This window comes from Balearica regulorum, chromosome 1 (genome assembly GCF_011004875.1).
Source record: "Balearica regulorum gibbericeps isolate bBalReg1 chromosome 1, bBalReg1.pri, whole genome shotgun sequence".
NCBI classification, from domain to species: domain Eukaryota; kingdom Metazoa; phylum Chordata; class Aves; order Gruiformes; family Gruidae; genus Balearica; species Balearica regulorum.
The window spans coordinates 212,101,024-212,127,522 of record NC_046184.1 but is presented as its reverse complement, the minus strand read 5'-3'; the positions used below and the strand labels follow the sequence as shown (position 1 = coordinate 212,127,522).

Below are 26,499 nucleotides of genomic sequence, written 5' to 3'. Positions count from 1 at the left end.
GTATAATAGATTAAAAAGCAATAGCTAGCGAGATGGAAATCTGTCACAGTTGCTTGACCTATTTTGGAGTAACTAGAGGTGTGGACCACACTTTCTGGCCTGGAAGATCTGGTTCTTGTAAATATTTTCAGGTTGATACTTATGAATAGAAACGTTGTTCAAAATGAGAGGTACAGCTGAACCATTGGAAATATTCAGTACATGAAGTATGTAATTCTAGCTTATGTTCAGTTTGCTATTCAAGTTACTGCAGATGATACAGTCTGAATTAGCAAAGCCTATTTTCAAGCCAAACTTTTATAATCTTCCTGCAAATTAATATGGGTAAGATTCTGGAAAGAAATGCGTAAAAACGTACTCGGCTTACCTGATGGCTCTTTTTGTGGAGAAGTAAACTAGTTTTTCATAGCTTTGTCTTATGAGGCTGCTTAGTGCAGACTGAGGTTCTGCACGAGGAGTTAGGTCACAGGAACATATTGAAAGCACACACGTTCTCTAGGATAATTTGTGGCTGATGCCTTTGTATTGCTCTCTAGCCTGACTGCCTCGTGTTTGCCATGGGTCAAGAATCATATGATCACTTACCATGAGTTGGCTAATCCACATCTACATGCCTAGTGTGCAGTAGATGCTGTACTTCAACATCTTAGACTTGTAGTAGCTGCTTTGTGTAGATGATAATTTCTTGGATATGAATCTTCAGTCTTACTGTACTTTTACTGTACTACTTCACCTTCATACTTCTCTGACCTAATAACTCAATTCTGTAAAGCAATAAATAATTTGGGGTTTTTTTCCTGCAGTGAAGCCTGGACAGCTGTAAAGACTATAGATATCTTGGTCAGGAGTGCAAATACATTCTTTTTCTTTCCTAGAGTATTATACTGTGTTTTACTGCATGTTTTGTATTAGTTAACTTCAGGATGTCGTGGTTTTGCCCCAGTTGGCAGCTAAGTGCTGCCTAGCTGCTTGCTCACTTTCCCCACATCAGGATGGGGGAGAGAATCAGAAGAATGAAAGTGAGAAAACTCATGGGTTGAAACAAAGAGTTTAATAGCTAAAGCAAAAGCCACGCATGCAAGCAAAGCAAAACAAGGAATTCATTCACCACTTCCCATCACAGACCATCAGCCATCTCCAGGAAAGCAGGGCTCCATCATGTGTAATGGTTACTTGGGAAGACAAACGCCATCACTCTGAATGTCCCCCCCTTCCTCCTCCTTCCCTCAGCTTTATATGCTGACCATGCCATCACCTGGTATGGAATATCCCTTTGGTCACTGGTATCAGCTGTCCCAGCTGTGTCCCCTCCCAATTCCTTGTGCCACTTCTTGTGTCCGCTCTCTACTCACTGGTGGGGTGGTGTGAGGAGCAGAAGAGGCCTTGGCTCTGTGTAAGCACTGCTCAGCAGTCACTAAAACATCCCTGTGTTATCAACTTGAGCACAATTCCAAAACACATCCCCATAACAGCTACTATGAAGAAAGTTAACTCTATCCCAGCCAAAACCAGCACACAGGGTTAGGCAATGCAATTGCTTTGGTACAGGTGGAATTGCAGATCTTCAATATTACCAAAATGTTTGCAGACCACATCTTTGTTATGATTCCTTGCAAAATGTTTGCTTTGTTGGAGAAAAGCTATAAACCCAAAAAGAGCTGAATTATGTGAAAGTCATTTAGTGGTAAAAAACCTTAACTGTTAAAAATATGGTTTAGTTTATTTAAAAACAAACTAGACTTGTTGGTTTCCTTGGGGCCTGCAGGAAAGATGGGGAGGGACTTTTTATCAGGGAGTGTAGTGATAGAAGAAGGGGTAATGGGTTTAAGCTGAAAGAGGGTAGATTTAGATTAGATATAAGGAAAAAATTCTTCCCTGTGAGGGTGGTGAGGCACTGGAACAGGTTGCCGAGAGAGGCTGTGGCTGTCCCCTCCCTGGAAGTGTTCAAGGCCAGGTTGGATGAGGTTTTGGGCAACCTGATCTAGTGGAGGGTGTCTCTGCCCATGGCAGGGGTGTTGGAACTGGATGGTCTTTGAGGTCCCTTCCAACCCAAACCATTCTGTGATTCTATGAAAATCTGGTTTTGATATCTCTGCTGAAATTTGTTGTATGATTTAATGTAGGTAGGTAAATGGAGTTCTTCAAAACATAAGTCTTATCAATCACTTAAATAGGTCTAAGGTTTTGAAATCTTTAGAAATATGCTCCTGTTGGACTACTCTTTTGGACTTTAACTTACTTTGTAAGTCACTTCTCTGTTTTTGTTTTTCTTTCTCTTTCCAAGGACAGTACCTAAATGTGTAAATTACTTTAGATTGGAGGGGACCTCAGAAGGTCCTCTAGTCATGCCCCAGTTTAAACCATAGCAAATTAAAAAAGGTCTGGTTGCTTGTGGGCTTTAGTTCCTGACTGCTTTCATTGTGAAGACTTTTAATTTATTTATCTGATAAGAATTTCCCTTGTTGCAGCATGTCTGCTGCCTCTCATCCTTTTGCTGTGAACTTCTAAGAAACATCTGACTGTGAAGATAGCATTTACATTCCCCCTCCCTGCTTTTAGCCTTCTGTTCTGCAGATGGAATAAACCCACCTGCTTCAGCTGCTTCTTGTGCATCATGTTCTCTAAGCCCTGGCTGTCCTGATGGCCTTTCCTTGGGCTGTCTCCAGCTGCATCCGTGGGCACGACTCTGCATTCACTGCTCTCTAAGCTTCCCTCTTGCAGCCAGCTACAAGCTTAACTTGCAGTTCTTGTTGCTAACTGTTGCCTTCTTTGAAACAATGATCAATGTTTATTATTTAATGCCTGTATGCCATGTGTCTTATGCTATGGAAGTTGTAGCAGCTTTTAGAGTTGGGAAGGTGGTTTGTACTTCCCAGGAGAGTTTTTCAGCTGTGAGGTGTTGTGGGCACTAATGCAGAAGGTCAACAGGGAGAGTGACTTTCCTTTCTGTAGTATTGATGGGGGTCAGTATTCAGTCCTCTTCCTTCTCTCCTATCACAAGAAGTTCAAAGATGAAACAGTCATCACACTTTCGCCAAGGATTATCTGGTTTTGTTTGCTTGATATTTTTGTTACTTTTTTATTCTTTTCTAGGGTTAAAGCTATTCCCCTTAGTGCCTTGCCCTTTGGTTATATACCTGCCTGTCGTGTTGCTCATACCATACCCAGTAACTAGCAATCTTGAGATATGTTGCTTTGGGCACTTAGGTTCCAAAATACATAGCTAGTATTTTCATAGGTGGGTGTGAGATGAGTTGTGTAAAGTGTAGGATGTGAAAAAAATTATATATTTATTCCTCTCCCTTAATGAAAGGTGTCTGTAGGAATAGGATAAACAGACAAGAACACTGTATGTGACAGTCTTCCTGAACAGGCAGTGCAGCAGTGTGGGATGCAGGGTACAGTCTTCTCTTCTGCTGCATCTGCACTATGCTGCTTATGGTTAGCAAACAAATGGCTGATCTAATTTGGATTTAACTGTACAAATATTTCTTTACCTAATTAGCGTTGCTAATGCGAATACTTTCGAAGAAGCTTTTAGATAGATGTAACTTTTCTGAAATATATGATGTAGGCACTTCGGAGTATCGGGACATACCAGATTATTAAGCATCTGTGTTGATCAACCTGCATTTTGTAGTGAAAGAAACTTCATGTTTTGCTAAACTTAAGTTTGTAGTAACTGGTATCACAGTGACTCTTATCCCTTGTTTGCATTTGCAAATTTACTTCCTTCCATTCAAGGCTAGGCTTGCCCGTGTACTTCTGTTCTTGCCTGTGTTCTCTCCCAGTTGGCTACTACTTTTTCCTCCTAATGTGCCTGCCCTCTCTCCCCCTGCCCCTCCCCCTCCCAAGTTCATTCATATGCTTTTCACATAAACTCTCATCAGTTCTTGTGAGGGATGATTTTCTGCTGGGTTACAGAGCCTGTTTTCTTTTCCACACTGCAGCAGATACCAAAACATGATTTGAAAGTCCAATGATGTCTTAGAAAACATTTCTTCCAGCACAAAATATCGGCTAGAATGGATATAATTTTTTTATAATTTTTAGATAGTGGATTTTCAAGTGGCACCTCTTTCTTTGTTACTGTTGACTAGTTGGCAAATGTTGCATTTAAGAATAGAGGTTCTCACTTTCTAATATGCATTTGTGCCTCTTATGCCAAAATGTATGAGTTATGCATCACAGGATGTCATACTTTTGTATTTGATGTGCGTTCCTGCCAGATAGCCTTGCACAAAACTGCTTCTGTTACTACTTAGGTGGGAAGACCTGATGATCAAGAAGCTGCAGGGCTTGATTTTAATGATCCAGTTCAGAGCATGTCTCTTGCTGAGTAATATCCTAGCATTGTCTTAACAACACCAAATCATCATCCAATAATAGATAACTCTGACTTATAAATGAGGTCATGAATGCCTGTAGTCATCACAGTTTTACTTGTAGATAAAGGAATGGCTAATCTCTCCATCTCATTAGATTTTGAATTTGAAAATCATTTCCTGCTTGCTTCCTTTAATACTTAAACTTGTAAATAGCAGGTTTTTCAGTTCTGACTGTACTAGTTCTGAGTTTATGGTAGCCATACTTACCTGCTTCTGTGGCTGAAGGAGGGTCTTCTCTTTCAAGAGCACTTCTTCATGAATGGTTGTTCATAGCAGGATATAAAGCTGTCTTCAAAGTTTGAGTGAAAATTACTGTTTTATTTTTGGGGTGGTAATAGTAAAATGTCATCAGTACTATGTTGCATTAAGCTTCGTATTAAATGCTAGCAAGCTGTGTTATATGACATTTAGGTGTTACAGTTGCTTCTGTTATATTTGTCACTGTCATGATCTTAAGTCATTGCTTCCTTCATGGGCATTTGGAAATAAGTTACTGGATTGCTACATATTATATTGGTTGTATTATAAGTGTGTGTCATGCTTTAACCCCAGTCAGTAACTGAGCACCATGCAGCTGCTCGCTCACTCCTTCCCCCCTGCCCCCCTCCCCAAGGGGATGGGGAGGAGAATGAGGAAAAAAAAACAACTCATGAGTTGAGATGAAGACAGTTTAATAGGATAACAAAGGAAGAGAATAATAATAGTAATAACAATTATAATGTATATAAAACAAGTGATGCACAAATTAAATTGCTCACCATGTGGAAGGGAGAAAACAACCTGTTGCCCAATCTGTTTCCGAGCGGTGAATCTGCATCCCAGCTAGCTTGCCCAGTTATATCCAGAGCATGATGGTATATGGTATATGGCTATATGGCCAGTCTGTGTCAGCTGTCCTGGCTGTGCTCTCACAGCTCCTTCTGTACCTGGCAGGGCATGAGAAGCTGAAAAGTCCTTGAATTAGTGTAGAAATGACAACTAAAAGCATCAGTGTGTTACCAGCATTATTTTCATACTAAATCCAAAACACAGCACTATACAGGCTACTAGAAAGAAAATTAACTCAATCTCACCTAAAACCAGGACAGTATGGCTCCTCCTGGTTATACAGTTGTAACAGTAGCAAATCTAGAAGACAGACAAGGTAACTTTTCTTTTTACATCTATTTGAAGGGTCACTAGATCTTGTCTACTGGAAGTCCAGGTTGAGTAAAAATTGGATAGCTTTGTTATAGCTACCCAACCTCGGGTTTGCTGTGCTCCTAACCATCTTTTCAGTTAATCACCCACTTTGTTGTAACTAAATTCATCTGTCAGCTTCTGTAGATAGAGGCTTATTTCTTCATGTAACATTTGCTCTGCCCTTTTGAAGATATTGATTGCATTGTGCCAAGACTAAGCAGTATTTGAATCTTTTATTACTGACAATGTCTAGAAAGGTTTACTAGCCATTAAAGAGGCCAGAAATATGAGGTTTACAATTAATTCTAGTCATAATCTTCCAGTAAAACTTGATTAAATGGTAGCATGTAAGAATTATTTTGCTACTAATGCTTTAGATGTTTGAAAGCTGGGAGTTGTTAGTCAGAGACAGTGTAAGTCATTATGGTACTTCTGTTTCAGGACCTTCTAAGGAAACTGCAAAAGCAATTGAGGACCAGGAATCTTGGCAGTGAGCAGAGTGGAGTTTTATATTACGAGGTTCTGGTAGACCAGTGCCACAGTGCTTTTAAAGAAATTTATTTTACTGGAAAGCCCCTCAGTTTTCGTAGAAAACATTACTATATAAAATGAGTGTACTGATTTTTTGTATGTGTTATTGATCTTCCTTCACAGAACTCATAATAATAATAATAATAAAAAATTTCTGTGTTGCAGATTTAATCCAGTGCACAAATGAGATGAATGTGAACATCCCACAACTGGCAGACAGTTTGTTTGAAAGAACTACCAACAGTAGCTGGGTGGTGGTCTTCAAATCTCTCATCACAACCCATCATCTAATGGTGTATGGAAATGAGGTAATACAAAAAATGATGTGTCTCAGAATAGTTACAGCACTTCATTCCTATAAATGTCAGCTAAATGCTCCCACTAATTATCTTTGTAAGAAAATATTTATTTTTACCTTTTTGTGTCTAACTCTGCATAAGCACAGGTCTCATTATATGTTTGTCTACTTAATTTGTGTCTGCTTTAAAGTTTGTAATTCTAGAATTGTCCTGAATGCTGGAGGTACCTTTTTTGTGGTTTTATTCTAATAATAAACCAAGCAAACAAAATTAACAGAAAGTGACTTGAATGGGATTCTGAAAGCTCAAAATGGAAGCTTTTTTTAGATTCATGCTCTGGCTAATCCAGGTGGCCATTTCTCCCAGATTACTCAATTCTGAACTGATTTCCACCATCACCCCCAACCTTTTGCAGCGAAGACAAATGTGTGCCTGTGAGCGGGCTTTGAGTGTGAACATCTAAATTACACCACATACTGTAGAACAACTAAACAAACAAAACCGCAGTTTACACGAAAAGGAATAAGCTTGGTTTTTTTCCACAACTTTAATTCCTACAGGGCCTTATTTTTTGAAATACCAAGCCAAGCATAGCAGGAACTTGAATTTTCTGCATTAAAAACCCCAAAACTATACTCTTAAGGCTTTCTTAGAAAGTGTAAACATTCCTTTCTTACTGCAAACCGTCAATATAATGTAAGCTATATGGATTTTGGAATTAAGAGGGATGGTTTTAGAAAATTACAAGTAGGGTTTTGTAGAGAGGACCAAAACTTCATTTCAAGTTGCATTCAGTGTTCTTAGTCTTCTAGGTTGTGTAACTGCTTCTTCTGGCTGGCTGGGTTGTGAGGGGTTTTAAGCTTGTTTTGTTTTTTAAATACATATATGTATACTGGTTTCTGTTGCGGGTTAGCTACAGTGTATTTCTGGTCTTGGTGAAAATCTATTCTTTTAAGCTAAGTAAGCCACAAGAGGGCAAACTTCTCATGTTGACTTTAAGCATTATTGCTGGCGTAATTGACGCTTTCTAAAATAGAGTCTGTATACTTTTGCTGTGCTTGCATTTTGAGTCATATAAATTTTAAACTGATACCAATATGCTTCATAGTAATTAAAGGTATTTCATGGGACCACTGTCTAAAATGCTTTCTATTTTAAGTAAAATTTGTTTGACAGTTTTATTCTTGCCAAATGTATTAGAGAAGTAATGAGGGTAAGATTGCTGCCTAAGATTAAACTTTTCACTAGAAATAGTACTTAAACATGGAAATCAAGTGTTTATGAAAATGTCTAGAAGTACATAGAGAATCTGTAAATCCCTTAGTAAAAAACTGAAGTGTTTGGTCCTCCAGCTTTTGCTTAATTCACTTATAGCTAAGTACTGAGTGCCTGTACTTTTCTCTAGTCTTTTTCTGTGTAACCTATATATTTATACTAATGCAAATAATTCAATAGTACATGTTACACTAATCAGAACTATTTTTTTCCTCGTGTCAAAATGCTATTGGAAGTGAATGATTGGTTTACTTTTGTAGCAGCTCTTTATACAATGGTTCATAAGACAAAATTATTTTTCCTACTGCATTAAGATGTGGTGCCAGTAACCTGAAATGTGTCTTTATAAGATGAAAATAGCATCATTCACTTTGTGAAACGTAATTTGGAATTATGTGTAATGAATGGGATGTACTAAGTGTCATACTGTGTTAATGTTTTATATGGATTCTTGTATTTGTTTAACATTTAATTTATAAGCAAACTCATCTTGATATCACCTTTTTTTCATATTTAAGGTAAGTACTGTTACAATTGTATGCTGAGCAAAGATGCCTTGGCTAATTGCTAAAATGAAATCAACTGTTATAAAATTGAAGTCAATTGTGAGCCTATAAAATGAGAAAGTATTTGGGGGGATTTATTCAGAAATTTTCAGTTCCATATTCTGGCTTAAAATAAAGTATTTCAGTCAGAAACCTTCATGCAATATCTACGTGACTGATTTGTTCACAGATTTTTTTACATAAAAATAACTAGCTTAATTTGAAAATTTATCTGAGTTTTTGTAATAGTTTCCAGATTTGAAATCAGTCTTAAAGAATAAAAGCTGAATTGCATAAGCTGGATAAAAAGAGTTTCTGTTACTCTGTTACTTCAGTTGCAGCTCATTGGTAATATAGTAAAAGCATTCAAATTTTTCCTTTCATCTAGCGTTTTATCCAGTATCTGGCGTCCAGAAACACATTGTTTAATTTGAGCAATTTCCTAGACAAAAGTGGATTGCAAGGTAAGGCACCTTTTAATCAAAAGTTAGTAGTGTGCTGCAGGACAGTGAATACAACTTAGTAACTCTAATGGACCGTGTCATTTAAGAAGTAATTTTTCTGTCTGTTTTACCCCAGGCTGCATTTCTTAATTTAAAATGCTGTTGTGGCATGACGGAAGTTGTCTGCTGGAGGAATTTGTTGCATCTTTTAGGAGAGGCTTACTTATAAATGCTTCTAACTTTCCTAGCTAAACAGATCTGATTTAGATCCTCTTATTTCTGAAGATTTTCTCCATTTGGAGAAGTATGTTTTGGTTAGTAAGTTAAATTTCAAAAAATACACATGTACATCAGATACAGCATGTCAGTGAGACAAAGTCTGTGTCAAAAAAAAAAAAAAACCCAAACAACATTTTGGGAAATTGTTTAAAGACCATTCCATCTGTCTTTGAGACTAATTCTGTGGGCAAGTAAGTTTCTCTCTGGTTCAGATTTTTCAACTGAAAAACCCTTGCAAACTGTTATGCTGCAGTTCAGTGCAGTTCTGATCATACACTTTTTTTTTTCCTCAGGAGGTTTCTTACTTTATTACTTTTTATGTAGCTGCTTCTAATTTTTCACGAACATGTTCGTGAATGCATAATGTAATCTTCTTGGTAATAATTTCTATCATACTATGAGATAACTTGCATAAAAACACTTTGTTTTGCTTTTAGAAGTAATTTCCTCAGGAAGTGAAGTGTAAGCTTCTACATAGTTCAGGTCGTCTAGATATTTGCAGTATTGTCTGTTTGATTTACATGGTGACTATGATGATGTACACAGTTCTTCGTAACACGGATTAACTATACAATATCAGGCAAAAATATAGTAAAGCTGTCTTGTGTTAATATCTTGCACTTTCTTTAGAGTAAGGTTCTTGATCTGTAATTGATTAAGTAAGTAATAAGCTTCTGAAACTTGTTTTTTAGGTTATGACATGTCAACGTTTATCAGACGGTATAGTAGGTATCTGAATGAAAAGGCAGTTTCCTATAGACAAGTGGCTTTTGACTTCACAAAAGTAAAAAGAGGGTAAGGACTGTATTTTGTTTTGCTTATCTTGAAGTTTTGTCTTATGTCCTGTAATTCAAGTGGAGAATGCCAGTGTTGGCTCCAACTTAGCACAGACAGTAATGTCTGCTTCTCTCAATTGTATATCTGCCAGGACACACAAAGGCTCAACTGCCCAGTTATGCATATTGCAAAAATATTTTACTTCAGTTATTAAAATCTGTTGTTTCTTTAAACATTAACAGTTTAATATAAAGAAATGAAAAATGGTATGCATCAAAGTATATATCAAAAAAGTGGAAGTTTGGACAAATCTTCCGTGATAGATCACAAAGTTACTTTGTCTTGTGTGTAGTATAGGGGACTATGCAATTTACTTGTGTTTCTAGCTCTGGAATGTTTAAATGACAGGTATTCTGTGAAACACCTTGCAGTCCTTCCTAGTGTCTCTCTATTCTTGTCCCAGAACATCTGTACAAGTTTACTACCTTTGTAAAGGTAGTGCAATTCATACTTTTAACAGAACGTTGTAGTAGATGCTACTCAGAAGAGTTTGTGTGCAGGAATTAAAATTTTCCCTGGAAAGTGAGCTCCTTTAAAAGAAATCAGTTGTTTTGAGACTAGGTACCTGTTTACAGGTAAAATAACGCAGTGCAGGGCACCAGTAGTTGGGTAAATTGCATGTTACAGTGAACGATGGAATTAATCTGGAGATCTCCTTCACTGGTAAGGCTGGAGAGGATATACTGGTCATGGTTCAAAGTCTTTCCATCTTTGTCCATTATCTCAGTATGCAGGGCTTCTTAAATTTTAAAAACAATAATTTCGGTTTTACATTTGGGTATCCTTTATCATCCATACACAGGATAATTTATATTGAGGCTTGAAAGTTAATTCTTAACTAACCCATAAAAATCTCAGCCTAAAACTGTTAAATGAGTTAACTGCAGTAGTGGGCTGCCTAATGATATCTTGCATTAGTGTTACAAAGCCATTTGAAATTGGCCCGAGAAGACTGTCCAAATCCCTTGTACGTCCTTGCTAATACTGTACAGTTAATTTTGTTTTGAAATGTAATGGAAAAGTAAAAGGGAAATTGTGGTGGTCTTTCACTGTTTCTGCCTTTAGAGATGGTTGGAGTCCCAACAACATAAACCACTTAGCCTTTTCTGCATATAGGATATGCGTGTGGTCAGGTGGCTGCAGATACTCTACAGAGTTACACTGTTGCTTTATTAATCAGGTGTTTTAGACCTAATGAGGTGAATTATTTAGCCCACAGCATGTGCCTGGAGGTCCTCCTGTGAGCCAGCAGGGATAACTCTTCTGGTGGCAGCAATCTACCTTTTCCACACCTTTTTTTTTTTTTCTTTTTTTTTTTTTTCTCAGGGGCTCCACTCCCGTGCCCTACCATGTTAGGTTTATTGCAGTTGCTGTTTGTTGTTAGGAGGGAGTATATGGCACAAGTAGAAAGCTGGAAGCAGCGTGCTCCCCATCACTTTCCAGCCTGGAGAACAGCTACAACCTTTTCTGTGCAGACATGCTGAGATTTGCACTTGCAGGAAACATTTGGTTTTCTGTGTGCATGCTGATGCAACTGCAAGGCTGTCTGACTTGTCTTACATTACAGAAAGTTATTTCTCATCACTGAGGTGATTTAGTCTCTTCCTTGGTTGTTGCTTTTCTTGGATATTTTTCATCTTAGTCTATTTAATCTGGACAACAAATAAACAATCAAATATTGGGAGTCAACGATTAAAAGGAAGCGTCATGTAGTCTATAATCTTTCTGAAAAAGCTTGAAAAACATGTTGTCACATTTGTTTATTCTTTCTTACTGCTTTTACTTGAAAAGAAAATCATCCAAACTGACATGAAATAATAATCAGCTGATTGGAAAAAGCGTGGGTAAACATTTCCTTCAGAAATAACCTTCAGAGCATTTTTTTTTTTTTTGTTACCTGATGCATCGTAGATCTGCTGTATTTCTGAGCACTATCAGTTTCATTTCCTCTGAATAAAAATTCATCTTGGATTCATATTTTGGCCAAATAAAAGTTGTTGATTTTGTACACTGCAGTTATTACAGTTGTATTGGCTAGACAGCATTCCTAAACATCGAAATGCCTGCTTTGAATGGCAATGATTTAAATGTTTTCTCTGACCTATTTTATTTTCTATGTTGTTTCTTACTAACAATTGCCTTCAAAATTCAGGTGAAGAATTTTCTTTTGTTTTGCACAACAGGGCTGATGGAGTGATGAGAACAATGAGCACAGAAAAACTTTTAAAAACTGTACCAATTATACAAAATCAAATGGATGCACTACTTGACTTCAATGTAAGTTTAGCAGCATGTACATGTCTAACATACTATTGACTTTGTTGTACAAACCTGCACAAGCTTGTAGAATAGGTCAAGATTAAGTCTTGAACTTGGTTCCATGTTATCTGCACAGCTTAAAGAGCACAAATCATTTTGTTCATTGATATACCCCCGAGAAATCAGAAAAAAATATGATGCTCACTGGAGAGAATGTATTGCGCTAAATTAGTGTTGTTTGTTGTGTATGTTATGTAGGAATTGTTTGTTCATTTAAAAATTTATTATTTTTGTCCTCTGTCTTTTATCTTAATGTTAACTACCATAACTAACTTAGTAGAAATGTATGCCAAGATGATTTGATTTAATTCTGTGCTGAGCGATCCTGGATTGACTTGCTATGCTGCTACTTTCCATTAATAGCCAGTGAGATGATTGGAAAGCATGCCTTGGGATAGAGTGCTGAAGTTCAACTAGCAGTTTTCCAATAAGTTATCAATTCAGTTAAATTAACTTTTTTCTGATCTTCCTAGGTCAATAGCAATGAACTTACAAATGGTGTAATTAATGCTGCCTTCATGCTCCTCTTCAAAGATGCCATTAGACTGTTTGCGGCATATAATGAAGGGATTATTAACCTCTTGGGTAAATATAACTGTTTTCTGCAATGTTAATCTTTGGGGAGGGAGCTCAGTAAACAATTGCAAATAGCTGCCTTTTTTTTTTTTTTTTTTGGAGAAGTCGAAATTGTCTTACTGTAAAACATCAAAATATTACTGTTATTTCCAAGTCGGATTCATTTCCAAGGTTTTTCTGTCCAATTGCATTTTCCATTGCATTGTATATAGGGGTGGGTAAATTTCTGAAAGCAAAACCAATTCAAGATTTTCTTCACTTAAATTTTTTCTTTCAGTGTTTGTTGAGGTTTTTGTGTTGGGTTGTTTGTTTTTTTATCCCCTCATTGAACTACATGGCAAACCCAAACCATGATATTGATGCTTTTTTCTTTAAGAAACAAGATCAGATTTTGTTTCTCTTTATTTGAAGTAAGTTATGGTCAGTTACAAATTTGCAGTCACAGCATCTGTGATTGCTTGGCTATCAAAACTTTAATGTTGGTTGGTTTTAATGATTGGTTGGCTTATGTTTCTAGAGCATACCTTGTATTTCAAGGGGAATTACAAATTCAGACTTCAGGCCCTTTCACTTCCACACACTGGAGATGCAGAGGAGCCTAAATTTTGAAAATAATTAAGTTGAAAGTAATCCGATTTGCTTGGTTTGGTTGTATTCTGCGATAGGATGAAGCTACCCAAGTGCTATTATTACCTAATGCTTGCAAAATGGAAAGCAAAATCCAGAATTAGTTAGTAAAGGACAGTCGTGCTTCCAGTCTGAAGCACCTGTCTACTTCTTTTCCCTCAGTAAGAACAACTAGCATGCAGTTGCTTTCACTCATGTTTTGTGTGAAGCTTAATATAGAAACAGGCCTTGAAAGGCTGTTTGAATGAGTGTCAGACCCTCTAGCTTTCATCACCGATGTTTTGCAGTCAGTTGCACCTCATTGTGGACCACACCATAACAAAAGGCATCAGTCCGGCAGACAATATCAAAATCTTACCTTACATGTGGCCACTGGAATGGAGTAGATGTTTGACTGCCAGATTGTAAAATTACTTCCCCCCCCAAGAGGATGAATTTACATTTCTTTAGGTGACCTATTCTTAAACTTGATTGTCCTCTTCAGGGTGGTTATGCTTTTGTGAGATCTAGTACCAGCAAGGTAAGGTGTAATTGCATGCATGTGATCATTAGCTCACATTCAATGGAGCTTTTGTCCTTTGATGCAAGTTAGGCATAGCGACTTTTGCAGTTAACATAATAAAACAGATTTGCAGGCATTTTCTGTTTGTCTTGATTTATATGCTTTTACTTTACATATCCTTTGCCAAATGCTTGATTTCTTATTTAATGCAAGTATTCTTACTGTTTATAGAAAAATACTTTGATATGAAAAAGAACCAATGCAAAGAAGGCCTTGATATATATAAGAAGTTCCTCACAAGAATGACACGGATCTCGGAGTTCCTTAAAGTTGCAGAGGTAAACTTTAGTCAGCCAAATGTTGCCCTTTATTTGAAACAGCTTATAAAGAGCTTGTTTTCTCATAAAGCAGCTACTTCTTCCTGCCAGCCTAATTGCAGTTATATCAAGGGTCACCTTGTCAGCCTCTACTCTGGCGATTAGTTCATTGGAGGACTGTATTGAAAAACCTGAATACAAAATACTTACTGGTTTATCTTTTACTGAAGGAGGGTGTATAAATACGCATTTAAAATTTCTTCAGTTACATAATAATTGTGAGCTTGCTTTAAGCAAAGTAACTTCATGGTGATCTGCTTTCTATGGTTCTAGCTGTATTCTAGTTTGAAACCCACAATTCGATACAAGTTTTTGAATGAAATAACAGTGTCACAAATAAGAAATTGAGACAAGTAGATGAACATGTGATTATTTTTTTAAAGATGTCTTGGCTGTAGGTGTGTTTACAGAGGAAAAAGCAGTTATTCTGCAGAATGTATTGTTTGGGGGTTGTTTGGGGGTTTTTTATTGTATTTAGTCTGTTGCATTTTTGTTTCTGAAGCATTGCTGAATTGATGTCCTAGTATTATGGAGTTCCTCAATTGAGATGTGCTCCTGTTCTTGTTTTGCTTTCCTTCATTATTCATAACTCTCTTAACAAAAAATTAAGCCCTAAAGCTTGGCTTGCTGTCTGTCCTGGCAGAATATCTCTATCAGAGGTACCACCTGCAGCTATCTTCAGCTGATAACACTATCAGCTGAAGTAGAGAGTATTAATCTTTCTATTCTAACAACATATATCCTGCTGCAGAACACCTTGAGTTTGATACGCATTTTAGAAAATAACTTCTTTACAAAACTTTGAAGGTGCTTTGTTTTAGCAAAAATACGGTCTATAAAAGTGGGTCTAAGAATGTACCACATAAATTGTGGAATAGGCAAACTTCTCTAGCCTTAAAATTCTGAAACATTTGATTCTTATTGTGTTTTATTTCTAAGGTTGTATCTGTTAAAGTATGTCAGCACGCCTACTTCAAATGTGTATAGATTTAACAGCAGAATTTATTATTTCCAACTGTCATAAAGTTCGGATTGTGGAGATTTAAAATGTACATGGACAGGTTTGCGCTTTTCACATGACTATCTTAATGTTGTTTGCTTTTTGAGCATCTCTGCCTTGAACAAATGCAAACAAGTTCTAAAGCTCATTTGTTTTATTACAGCAAGTTGGAATTGACAGAGGAGACATACCAGATCTCTCACAGGTAGATAAACCTATTATGTGTTTGCCAGTACATGTCTGCTTTGGGGTTGCATAATCAGAAAAACTTGGCATTATGGCATTCACTTATGCTTTCTTGTGTATGTTGTCACCAGATTATTTCCAAGTTTGTGATTAAATCTAACCTCTGTCAGAGCCTGGCTTTTATATGCAGTGATCCTATTGTAAAACATTATAGATTGTTTCTGTCATACTCTAATTGAGTTTTAAGACAACCTGATTTCTGTCATGCTTGAAGACACAATTTGTATCTGTGAGTTCACATAATGAAACTTTTACATGATATTATGAAGCTGTGGTTTTTAGCAAACTTGCTTTTGGCTATATGCCCCTTTAAATCATTGTGAGGGCTTGCAGAGCATACACATAGAAATTACTTTAGGTACAATTTCCTCCTTAGTGTCTTTTGAAATACTGACTCCTTCCGACTGCCTACTTGCTGTTTCTTAGCTGTTAATTTTAATGTCTCTTGACGTATTTCAGTGCTTACTGGTGAGTCATTATGACAGAGTAATGTAGCGAGGAAAGTACATCACCTGGTATTTGAAGTCATTATATACGTACAGGATGCCAAGATGTGATATAAGTATTGTGAGCTGTTGTACCAGTTGCCCTACAGTTGCATTCTCTTTTTGCAGGCACCGAGTAGCCTTCTTGATGCTTTGGAGCAACATTTAGCTTCTCTAGAAGGGAAGAAAATCAAAGATTCCACAGCTGCAAGCAGGTGCTTATGCCCTTGTCCTTTTAAACTTTTAAATTTGTTGAATCAAATGTTAAATCCATTATTTTTTTATTTCATTGTAAACTAAGGTTAGTGTAGGCTATGTTGAAGATAAGACTGTATTATGATAGCAATGGTAGAATAGCAAGTTACCATATCTTTTGCGAAGTGCTTAAGATAGCTTCTTCCAGAACTGGAATCTAAGGAGCTGCAAGCACTTGTTGTAGAATCCCTCGTGTAATAGTTACATACTTTTAGCATTTCATCTCGAACTTCTGAAGAGAAACTAAGTTTTTTTCACTTAGTGCCTGTAAATGTTCATTTAATGTTAATAATCAGACTTCTGTAAGGTATGCAACATTTATGTCCTTAGATTCTTACATCTCAACTCTAATCCCTTTTTTGTCAAAGGCAATAAAATGCTTCCAGAAGTCCTTAAATTAAGAATAGATTTTTAAAGTAATTGGGGATTAAAGCCATACTGTATAAAGTGAAAGTCAGTCCCTGATTTTATGTGCTTGCTAAAACACTAAGTGCAATCTAGAGAAGTCTTCTAGGCAACTAACTAAATTTTAAAAAACTTAATATTGGGGGGAAGACTTGCAAAATTAAACAGCACTTTTTTTATTGCATGTTCAAAAAATAAGGCAGTTATATTTTGTGTTCTTTTTTTTATGGTAGTGACAATATTAGGTCTTATTTTAGAATATTTGCTTTCATTTGTAAGATCACTTTAGTTTGTTCTAAAACTTAAGTTAAAATCTTTTAAATCTTTTTGTACACTCTTAAATGTGGTGATAAATTACAAACTTTTTCTCTGGGATATACTAGTTGCATTGATAGCTTCTTAACTAAAATTGTTAAATTAGCCACAATTTGAACTGGAGCCCAGATTATCAGAGATTCTTTTGCATCTACAAATAATTCCATTTTAGGCAAACAGGAAAAGAGCAAAGGCTTCAAACATGAATTCTGTGATCCAGTTTGGAGGGGAAACATTTAAGGGGAAAATCCAAAATGCAGTATATGAGAGTAGATGGCATATGTTCTAGGCATTTTCATTTTGCAGTTCATACAGTATCTCTTATTTAAACTTATCATTTTGTCTTGTACAGTGTAAGATATCACCAATGTTATAAAGAGTTCAGAAGGAGACTGGGTGGATACAAGCAAAGTGTTTTTTAGATGTTCCTATCACGTGTCACCTATTAACAGCCAGCTTTTCTCCTGTCCGATTACTTTAGAGCTACCACCCTTTCCAATGCAGTCTCTTCCCTTGCAAGCACCGGCCTGTCTCTCACGAAAGTTGATGAAAGGGAAAAACAAGCTGCATTAGAGGAAGAGCAGGCTCGCCTAAAAGCTTTAAAGGTAGGCATACAGAATTTTTACTTGAAATCACTCTTCTTATGTTTTTATTGATAGCTTATTAAGGTTCTTAAAGGAGCAAAGGGAAAAAAACAATTATTAATACTGCACGTGTACTGTTGGCAAAGCACTGGAAGTAGAATCTTACGTACATATACTGTGCAACTTGTGGAGAGTTTGTCAGAATAGTTTCTGAAGGATTTGTGGTACCACAGACTCTTGTAATTATAAGTAGCTTACACTAGTGTGTGGAATAAATAAAGGGAATTCTTTAAGTTCTGCTTTGTTTTACTTCCAAAGTCATATACACAAATGTTGTTTCTGGATTTCTTATGCCAGCTCACTTTCCCAACAGGAGCAACGTCTAAAAGAACTTGCAAAGAAACCTCATACCTCTTTAACAACTGCAGCTTCTCCCGTGTCGACTGCAGCAGGAAGCATAATGACTACACCAGCCATTGATATTTTTCCTACTCCTAGCTCTTCAAACAGGTATGCTTAATGGTGTTGCTTCACTGTGAGATGCGCTACAACTAGGGTTTCCGCTAAATTTCTGCTGCGGAGTACACATTGCAGAAGGTTGGTTGGGAGTAGAGTACGTTAGTGATGTGATAAGAAATGATATTATGGGTAAAGTTGATGGGAAAATAACCTATTGCCATAAATAATGTAAAAAGTATGTTTTCATCATCCACTTGCAGAATGGTTTCTGATAAGAACCAACTGCTGACAGCACTTGTAGCTGTTCTTAGTTAGTGAGCCAGGTGGTTGGAACTGTAAAACACACATGCTTTGTCCCCAAAGAACCTTACAAGTTGATTTGGGAAAAGTAAAATAAAAATTCAGCTTGGGAGGTCATAAAGATAATACTGAATTTAATGTTGTATTTCTAGATCTTTAAAAGTAGAGTGGTATGAAATGTTCTTGGTAGATTCTGAGAAAAAAGAAAGCCTGAAACAGGGTTTGAAAGAAGTGAGGCAAGTTTTGCAGTCTTGAGTTGTATCTGGAACATCTTTCTGCAAGGACTTGCAAAGATAGTGCAAGAGTACTCACTGCATGGTAATCCTGATCTTTGACTAGCAGGAACTGTTGGTATAAGCGTGTGTTCTTCGTTCTGTGAAATACCTGTCAAATCAAGCAGTAGGTACAATGCTTTTATCAGTGTAGAAGGAAATAGCTCTCTGAAGGCTTATTTTTGCTTTGGGTGTGATCCTGAACCTAAAGGACTGCTTAGTTGTTCTGTCAGAGCTACTTGTCTTCTTCAGCTGTTTGCTGTTGTTTGAAAGTAGTCAGCACTTTGACAGCCTTCTTTCCCTATTAGAAGGCTATTGTAGGAAAGTATTTGACATACTATGTGGAAAATAGCTGAATCACCTCTAAGGAGCTAGAGAATCTGTCAGTGTAAGTAACTGCAAGACTTCTTTGAAAAAGGATTTTCTTTCAAATTGCTTTTTAGAGGCCGAAATATTTGAAATGGGCGTCTGCTTTGAACTAGTAAGTTTGAATATCTGATCTTGCTTGTTAAGAGGTCTGAAACATAGAAACATCTGATAATGCTTTTTCAAGCTGCCAGAAATGCTACATAGTGAAGACAAGAGCATTTTTTTTCTAAAAAAGCCCAAATGGTAGTTTGTCTTCATGTTTAAATTCAGTTGCTGGCAGTATGACTGCTATGAGCAACAAACTCAGGAGCTGCCATGAAGGCGTATGTTGGGTCGTAAGTTCAGTTGCTGGCCATTAGATGCAATGTCTGATTAATCCCTGTCATTAACTTGAACAAGCTTTACCTTGAAAATTATCTTGGTTCTGCTGCTCACATTACAGGGCTGTGCTAGACTATGCTGCTTTTTAATAGGACCAGTAGTGGCAAAACATGATTTCAATCACTGTTGAAATGAAATAGTAAAAACTGAATGATGCAAGTGATTGGGTCAGCAAGAGAATATACAGAGATCTAGGATGTCGCTACTAGCCTTTAAACTCATGCACTTCTCTCATTTCAAAAGATGCTTGGGTGCCGCAGTGACTTAGCTTCTGTCTGTAGTAGTGACCATACATGCAAATTTTGGTTCCTTTTGTGTGCTGAACAGTTCTGGGTGAGCACCAATACTCCATTTTTTTTCAGGACTAATTTAAAGTATAAAATTAATTCTGCAAGAGGATGAATTTAACTGTTCCTGTTTAACTCTTGAAATTATTGCAGCAGTTCTATTTCATAGAATCATAGAATCCTTTGGGTTGGAAGGGACCTTAAAGACCATCTAGTTCCAACCCCCCTGCCGTGGGCAGGGACACCCTCCACTAGACCAGGTTGCCCAAAGCCCCATCCAACCTGGCCTTGAACGCTTCCAGGGATGGGGCCTCCACAACCTCTGTGGGCAACCTGTTCCAGTGCCTCACCAAGACTTTAAGACTTTATTCTTCATTTCCCTGTGATGTTCTTAGGTTTCAATTTGGTTTTGAATACTCTAAAATGTGCATTTAAATGAGTTTTCATTCACATGACTAACGTGTGACAAAGTGTTTCAAGGCTTCTTACATTTTGCTTTCCCCAGAGTTCTTCAGTAGCTCATAGAGGTAAGCCAGTTCCTCAGCAGTGGTTGATAGTGGAAAGATATGAGTTGTGGAATTAAGATGTTACATTTTGGCGGTGCAGCCTCTTAGAGTTCATTCTGTCAGTCTGCTTTTGTCATACTGTAGGGCTTTCGTAAGGCTTTTTTAAAAGTTGCTGAAGATTGCTGAACATAATATGCTGTAGCCCAATTGTTGGACTGTGAGGAAGATGGCAAGACTGCTGTTTTAGCTTTGACAAAAGTCACTTAGCATAACATAGAACTTAGCTTGCTAAATTAACACTTTTCAACTTTCTGATTTTTGCCTTAGTTCTATCCATTTTGTAACAACCAATTTGTAACAAAGCTTTTGTTACTGTTGACAGTTACTAGCATTCACCTTGTATTGAAAACTGTGATGTAGTTCAAACAGTTGTGTTAATTTGTCTTTGTAGCACTTCAAAGCTGCCAAATGATCTGCTTGATTTGCAGCCAACTTTTCATCCCTCTGTACATCCTATATCTGCTGCCCCACAAGTAGGAAGTACCTGGGGAGGTAAGAACTCTGAATCGAATTAAGGTTCTAATTGCTATGGCCATGTTCCTGTAAATGATTTCCCTAGTCTCTGGGCTGTTTCTTCCTTAAAAACAGAAGTCTTGCAAAGACAAGCTACAAGTGCAAGAGAGTAAAAAAGTCAAATCTGGGTATGAATTAAAATAATGTACAAAGACTTTTGATAGGAGATGTTTTAGTAGCAAAGTTACTTTAATTGTCGACCAGTTCTGTCAGCCTCATAACTGCTGTCTTCAAGAGTCACATAGCAAGCCACGGAAACTTCGCTGTGAGAAGTCAATTCTGTGAAGATATCTGCCAGATAGCCCATATTGCATACATGGAACTTGAGTACAGTTGGTTTGGGTGGCTTTTATATACATTTAAAATTTTATCTAATGTTAAATCACATTTGCAGGTGATAATAGAGAAAAACTTGTATGAGACCTGAAAGGAGGCAGTTGTGACAAATGCATAGAAAGTAAGAAAATCCTAAGTTAGTTACTGAAAACAATAAGGCACCTCTTTACAAATTCTCTTGTATTTCATTTAATTAAAGGCAAATTAGCAAAAAGCTGTGGTTGGATCTCTTTAAGTGACAACATTTATAAGGAACTCTTCCCTCTGACTTTGGAACATCCAAATTGTCGTTCTGCCCAGTTGCTAGGATGGACTGAATGAGAGGTTAGATTAACTTATTGATACAGACAAGTCCTTAAACCAAGGAGGCAAGCAAGAGCATTCCAGAAAGTCATAAGTGTTACTTCAAGATTAGTTTGAGCGATAGAGCATTTAGTCATTTACTCAAAGCCAGTTTTGTCTTTGCTACTTTGTGGTGTTCCAGAATACTTCTGATACAGGTGACATATTGCCTACTTGCACCGTTGGTTATACTGGTGGAGGATTAAAAATCTCTTACAAAGATGTTTCTTTTCATTTTCCTACATAAATGACACTTAATAAAATGATAAACTCCTGAACTATATGGCTGTTTCCAGATTATTTTTTTATAAATCAGATGTTTGCAAAAATGCTTTCTTTTATGATGTGTGAAAAATTGGGAGTTGCTGCTTCAGAAAGTCTTGTAGACATCGAAATAATCTTGTTCTGAAACTTTAGTTCACTGTTTCTTTTTGAGCTATAGCTTTTCCTAAACATCTTTCCAGTTATCTAACATCATCACAATAAGCAGTGTATGTATTTTAATTTCCTATTTAATTTTTACTGTGTGTTTTGTGTACCTTCTCGCATTTGTTTGTGGGGAAGTATCACACAGTTTTGAGTGATGGGACAATACTAATATATGTAGCTTTAAAAATAAATAAAAGTAGTTTACTTGTCCTTTAGTTTTGCTGAGCAGAGCATCTTTTGACACAGATGCAGTGAGGAGTGTATCGAGTTATGCATACAGATTTCAATGTTTAATAGGCTTAGAGTTTAGAAATGGAGAAAAATGTTTTGGCTCATCTTGTTTGCTTTCTGGAAAATACCTTCTGTTTCAGCTTGTCCTAGAAGTGGGAGGATTGTCTTCCCCTTGAAGCTCATATCACAATCTAGCATTTCTTTATTAACCTGCAACTCTGTGTTTGTTCGATGTCATGTTACTCCTGGTAAGAGTCTTCAGTAACAGTCATCGATATATCTGCTTACTATTGACACATTTCTAAATACTTCTAAGATTTAATTAACTGTGAAAGTTTTTGGATTGTCTGCTACAATTTTAGGCTAAAATTCTGGGATCACCATTTTTTGTGTTACCTTTCATCAAAAAAAAAAAAACTCTTCAGCTTTACAGACATGGACACTAACTTCACGTAGGTGAGGTAGATAAGAAGTGCTTTCCACATTTTGCAGATGGGGAAATCTGAGCAATTAACTGACTTGTCTGAAGTCATACGGCAAGTCAGTGGCAGAGCCAAGAATGGAACCTGAACTATTTCCAGTCCTGTGCTCTAACCACTGCACAGCATCCCTCCCTTAGGTAATTTTCTGACATGATGATCTTTGTATTTGGTGTATATGGTGACTTTGAGAAGAGTATCGAACCAGCTACAAATAGCAATGGACTAAAATCAGTTACTGGTTAAAAATTTTATACAGCAACTCTTAAGTATGTAATAAAAGGATAAGATGTTTCAAAGGCATTATATTTGGGTTGCTGCCTTTTGCCTCGTGCTTCCAAAAATGTTAAAACTAATGAGGTTAAAAACTCCTGGAGAATGGGTTCTGCAATTGTCCGTTTTCAGTTTACTTTGTTCAAACTGTAAGAGATGCCACTGAAAAACCTTTGTCACTGTTCTCTCAGATAAAATGCTTCCAGTTGGGTAACTTAAAGGTAGAAGTTTGCAAAGTTCAAATTACTCTTTTAAATGCACCTGAATCATTAATGCCTAATGATAGCCTGAAGGTGCAGTGATTCCATTGACACAAACAGATGCCATGTGTATTCTAGGATGAAATTGGGTTTTACAAACATTGAGATGTTGCTGGCAGGAGAAACAGCAATTTTTAAAATCTGAATATGCAAGGATATAAATTGCCCAAACCCAATTAATTTTCAGTTACCTTTGTCACTAGCATTGGCAAGTTTTGAAACTTGGACAAGATTGAACACACTGGCTAGAATTAGAATGAGGCAGACCAGTGAGGAGTCTGAGAACAGATTACATTTCCGAGAAAATCTTGATAATCTAAAGTTCTATTGTACTGTTTCACTAGTCAAAACGCCTGAAACTCCATATGCAACCTTGGGATTTGGGAACAGAAAGCAGTATATAGTCATTTTCCTGTTAAGTGCATTTGTAAAATAATTCCAGTGGAGAGTAGTTTCAAACAAATATAGTTAAAAACTTTTTATCCTTTTTAGCTTCTTTCATATTGTTTTATCTGAGCTGTTTATTGGGATTGTACCAGCTGTGTCTGGTACATTTGCCAGCTATCAATTTGTACCTAAACTTCAGGAGCCAAACAAACGTATCGATGTGAGAATAATCAGTTTGGCCTATCGGTTCAGACTTTTTTCAATCACAAGGAGAACCAATAGAATCAGAAGAATGTGAAGCAGCAACAGAAAAAGCAAGCAGGAGCTGATTAAGGGATAATCTGCCCTGTTTTATTGCCAGATCTGTTTGTTCTACAGCTTCTAGAATAGCATTCGAAGCAGACAACAGTTTTAAGCAGTACCTGAAAGCAAGGACTCATTTTCAGGTGACTGGCTGATTGACATGTCCACAAGTGCATTAGGTGGCAATATTACTATCTAAACCATACATAAGACAACACAAAGTTTTGTGTTGCTGTTGCATATTGCAAATACTGTATTAGTTTATTCTACTTATCCTTTATTCAGTGTTTGCTGTCATTTTGCTGACTGAATGATTTAGAAAAAGGCTTTTTAAGGTACTTTACTCATTCTTGTAATGTAGGCAAGCAATTTGGGAGAGAAATCAGGTCTTACTGAATAAGATACCTTGACCTTGCAGGAAATCAAAGCATGTATTAAGCCTGCAAAGAATAATGTAGTTATGGCTTTAAAATTTCATTTTCGTTAGGACTTGTATATGACTGAAATCTACATGTTACCAAGCTGTGTGGGATTTAGAGCTAACAATCAGGAGGTCAGATTCAGGGAGAGAAAATAACTTACACTTTAAAGCTGCTGCACACATCGTGGTAGTATTTACAAGAGTTGTGGATAAATCAGTAATCTAACCAGGTTTTTAACAAAAACAAAAAAAAAACCAAAAAAAACCACAAACCAACCAAAAAGCAACCAACACTACAGACAAACAAAAAAAAAAAAAAAAAGAAAAGCCAGAACTGAAGTGCTCAAGAAATCTCTCCTATAATTAATATTAAGACATTTCTGTGTGGTGGTTTTGCCTAGAAGAGTAACTTGTGGTTCTAGGCACTGTGATAAAACAAATAGAGCTAGATGCAATTCTTGCTGCTCTCACTAGTGAGTTCTTGAGTTTTCCATCAAGGACAGACAGCTAAACCACGGCTCCTTCTGTCAGCAAGTATTGTAGCTGCCTCTCCTCTCCTGTTTATCTGTTGGGTCCTGGAGTACAGGACTATTTCAGCTTGGCAATTGTATCTATCCTCTGGAAACCTCGACACTCTCCTATGTGCCTCAGGAAGGCACTCACGTAGATCCATGTTTCCTTCATTCCCACTATGGTCTGACTTTTTTAATAAGGAACATTTTCTTTGTCACTACTCACTGGCTGTTGCCCCTCAAAGCAGAGCAGGTTTTTTGCTTGCTTGCAGCTAATGGCATATCCACAACAAGCTTGTTGCTCCTGATGCCCTAGGTAGTAAGGAAAGTGCTTTTGTCCTCAATGTATTCATAGCTCTTGAAAATTTCATGATGCCCAGAAAAAAAAAAACAACAACAAACTACAAAAACCCAAACAAACAAAAACCCGCCCCCATAAGCACAGTTTAACGAAGAAGGAAAATTACAACTCTGTTGTTTGTTTGTTTGGGTTTTAAAGCTGTCCTCAGGATGGTGTTGCATCAAATCCTCACTTAGCATCTGGGACTCTGTTATGGTGAGAGGCAGTCTCCATGCCAGAGAATTTGTTGCAAGTGTCAGGACCATGACTGAGTGAAGCAAAAAGTGATCCTCTTTAAAGAGGAATAACACGCTAATTTTCAGTATAAAACACACTATAGAAGAAGCACACTTTATAAGATCAAGCTGGTATTAAGTTAAAAAAAAAAAGTGTAGCTAGTATCTGTAGTATTTTTCTTGAGCAGAGAATGGATAATTCTGGACAATTTGAAAATTAAACAATTAGCTAGGTCATCCCAAGTTTAGAGACATCAGGAAAAACTAAACTTCCTGGACTCCTCTTAACTCTTGCTCTTCTATACCTAGGAAGCAGCATGTAACTAAATCCATCTCCCTTTTCTTCTTTTTCTTGCTCTCTGGAATTGAACAGATCCTTTTTCTGCTACTGTTGATAGTGTTGATGATGCCATTCCAAACCTAAATCCTTTCCTAACAAAAACTAATGATGCTGCTCATCTGTCTGTGTCTTCTGATGTATCTACTTTCACCAGTAGGACACCCACACATGAAATGTTTGTTGGTAAAGTACCATTTTCAACTCATTTCCTATTTCCTAAAAATTTTAACATTATTTCAGTTTCTAAAGTGTATTTGTGGGGCCTCTCAAAAACTAATAGCTGGTCATTTGGGGCTGATTTTGTGCTATGTTAGAACCGATTTAGTAATTGTGCCATGAAAATGGTGTTAAAATCCTTGCTTGGCTACGTAGGTGGGATTCTACCTGATGGAAAGGAATTTACTTACAGTTAAAGCAGTTGTTTGAGTGCAGTTTTACACAAAGTCTCTTATGTGTGGGAATTTTAAGGTAAAATACTACATATGCCTGAGAATGAAAATGAAATTATACTTTATTGTTCCTTAGGGTGAAGTGTTCTTTTCAAACATAGAAGCTTAATCTGATTTTTTGATCGTGGATGTTTTTCCCCCAGTCGTGTTGGCATTAACAAAACTGATAAAGCCATGCATGTTCTGGTGCATGATCTACTCAAACTGTTTACCTACTAGGCAATAAACTAATGAGTCACCTTTTTAAACCTGTTGAAATCTTCCTTTGGAGGTGATTCAGCATGGCTGTCATTAGAAATCCCTTTGACATTCCGGTCGATGCAGCTACGTCGTAATTTGATTATTTTTCAATATGAAGAATCAAGTTAGCTTTCATAGACTAAAAATCAATTAATTACATGTCAGTTCTGTTCTTATGCAAATCTAGGTTTAAAGACAATTGCACTGCACTACTGGTTTCCTTTTTGCAGGTTGAACCCCACTAGAACTGATCACAGAATAATCCAGTCTCTTTTATAAGAAACCTTTGATATGTCTGATACTT

At 36.9% G+C, this 26,499-nt stretch overlaps 1 protein-coding gene across 4 annotated transcripts in view; it reads left to right on the top strand.

Annotated features, from left to right (window-relative positions):
- The window catches only part of PICALM (phosphatidylinositol binding clathrin assembly protein), a 72,566-nt gene that overhangs the window by 26,166 nt on the left and 19,901 nt on the right, over nt 1–26,499 (top strand). For all 4 annotated transcript variants that reach the window (XM_010301363.2, XM_075742484.1, XM_075742485.1 and 1 more), the window contains exons 2-12: nt 6,267–6,409; nt 8,609–8,684; nt 9,635–9,737; nt 11,963–12,056; nt 12,572–12,683; nt 14,035–14,141; nt 15,344–15,385; nt 16,041–16,126; nt 17,368–17,491; nt 17,844–17,980; nt 20,496–20,596. In XM_010301363.2, the coding sequence (XP_010299665.2) occupies nt 6,267–6,409; nt 8,609–8,684; nt 9,635–9,737; nt 11,963–12,056; nt 12,572–12,683; nt 14,035–14,141; nt 15,344–15,385; nt 16,041–16,126; nt 17,368–17,491; nt 17,844–17,980; nt 20,496–20,596 (1,125 nt within the window). The remainder of the gene's footprint in view (nt 1–6,266; nt 6,410–8,608; nt 8,685–9,634; nt 9,738–11,962; nt 12,057–12,571; nt 12,684–14,034; nt 14,142–15,343; nt 15,386–16,040; nt 16,127–17,367; nt 17,492–17,843; nt 17,981–20,495; nt 20,597–26,499) is intronic.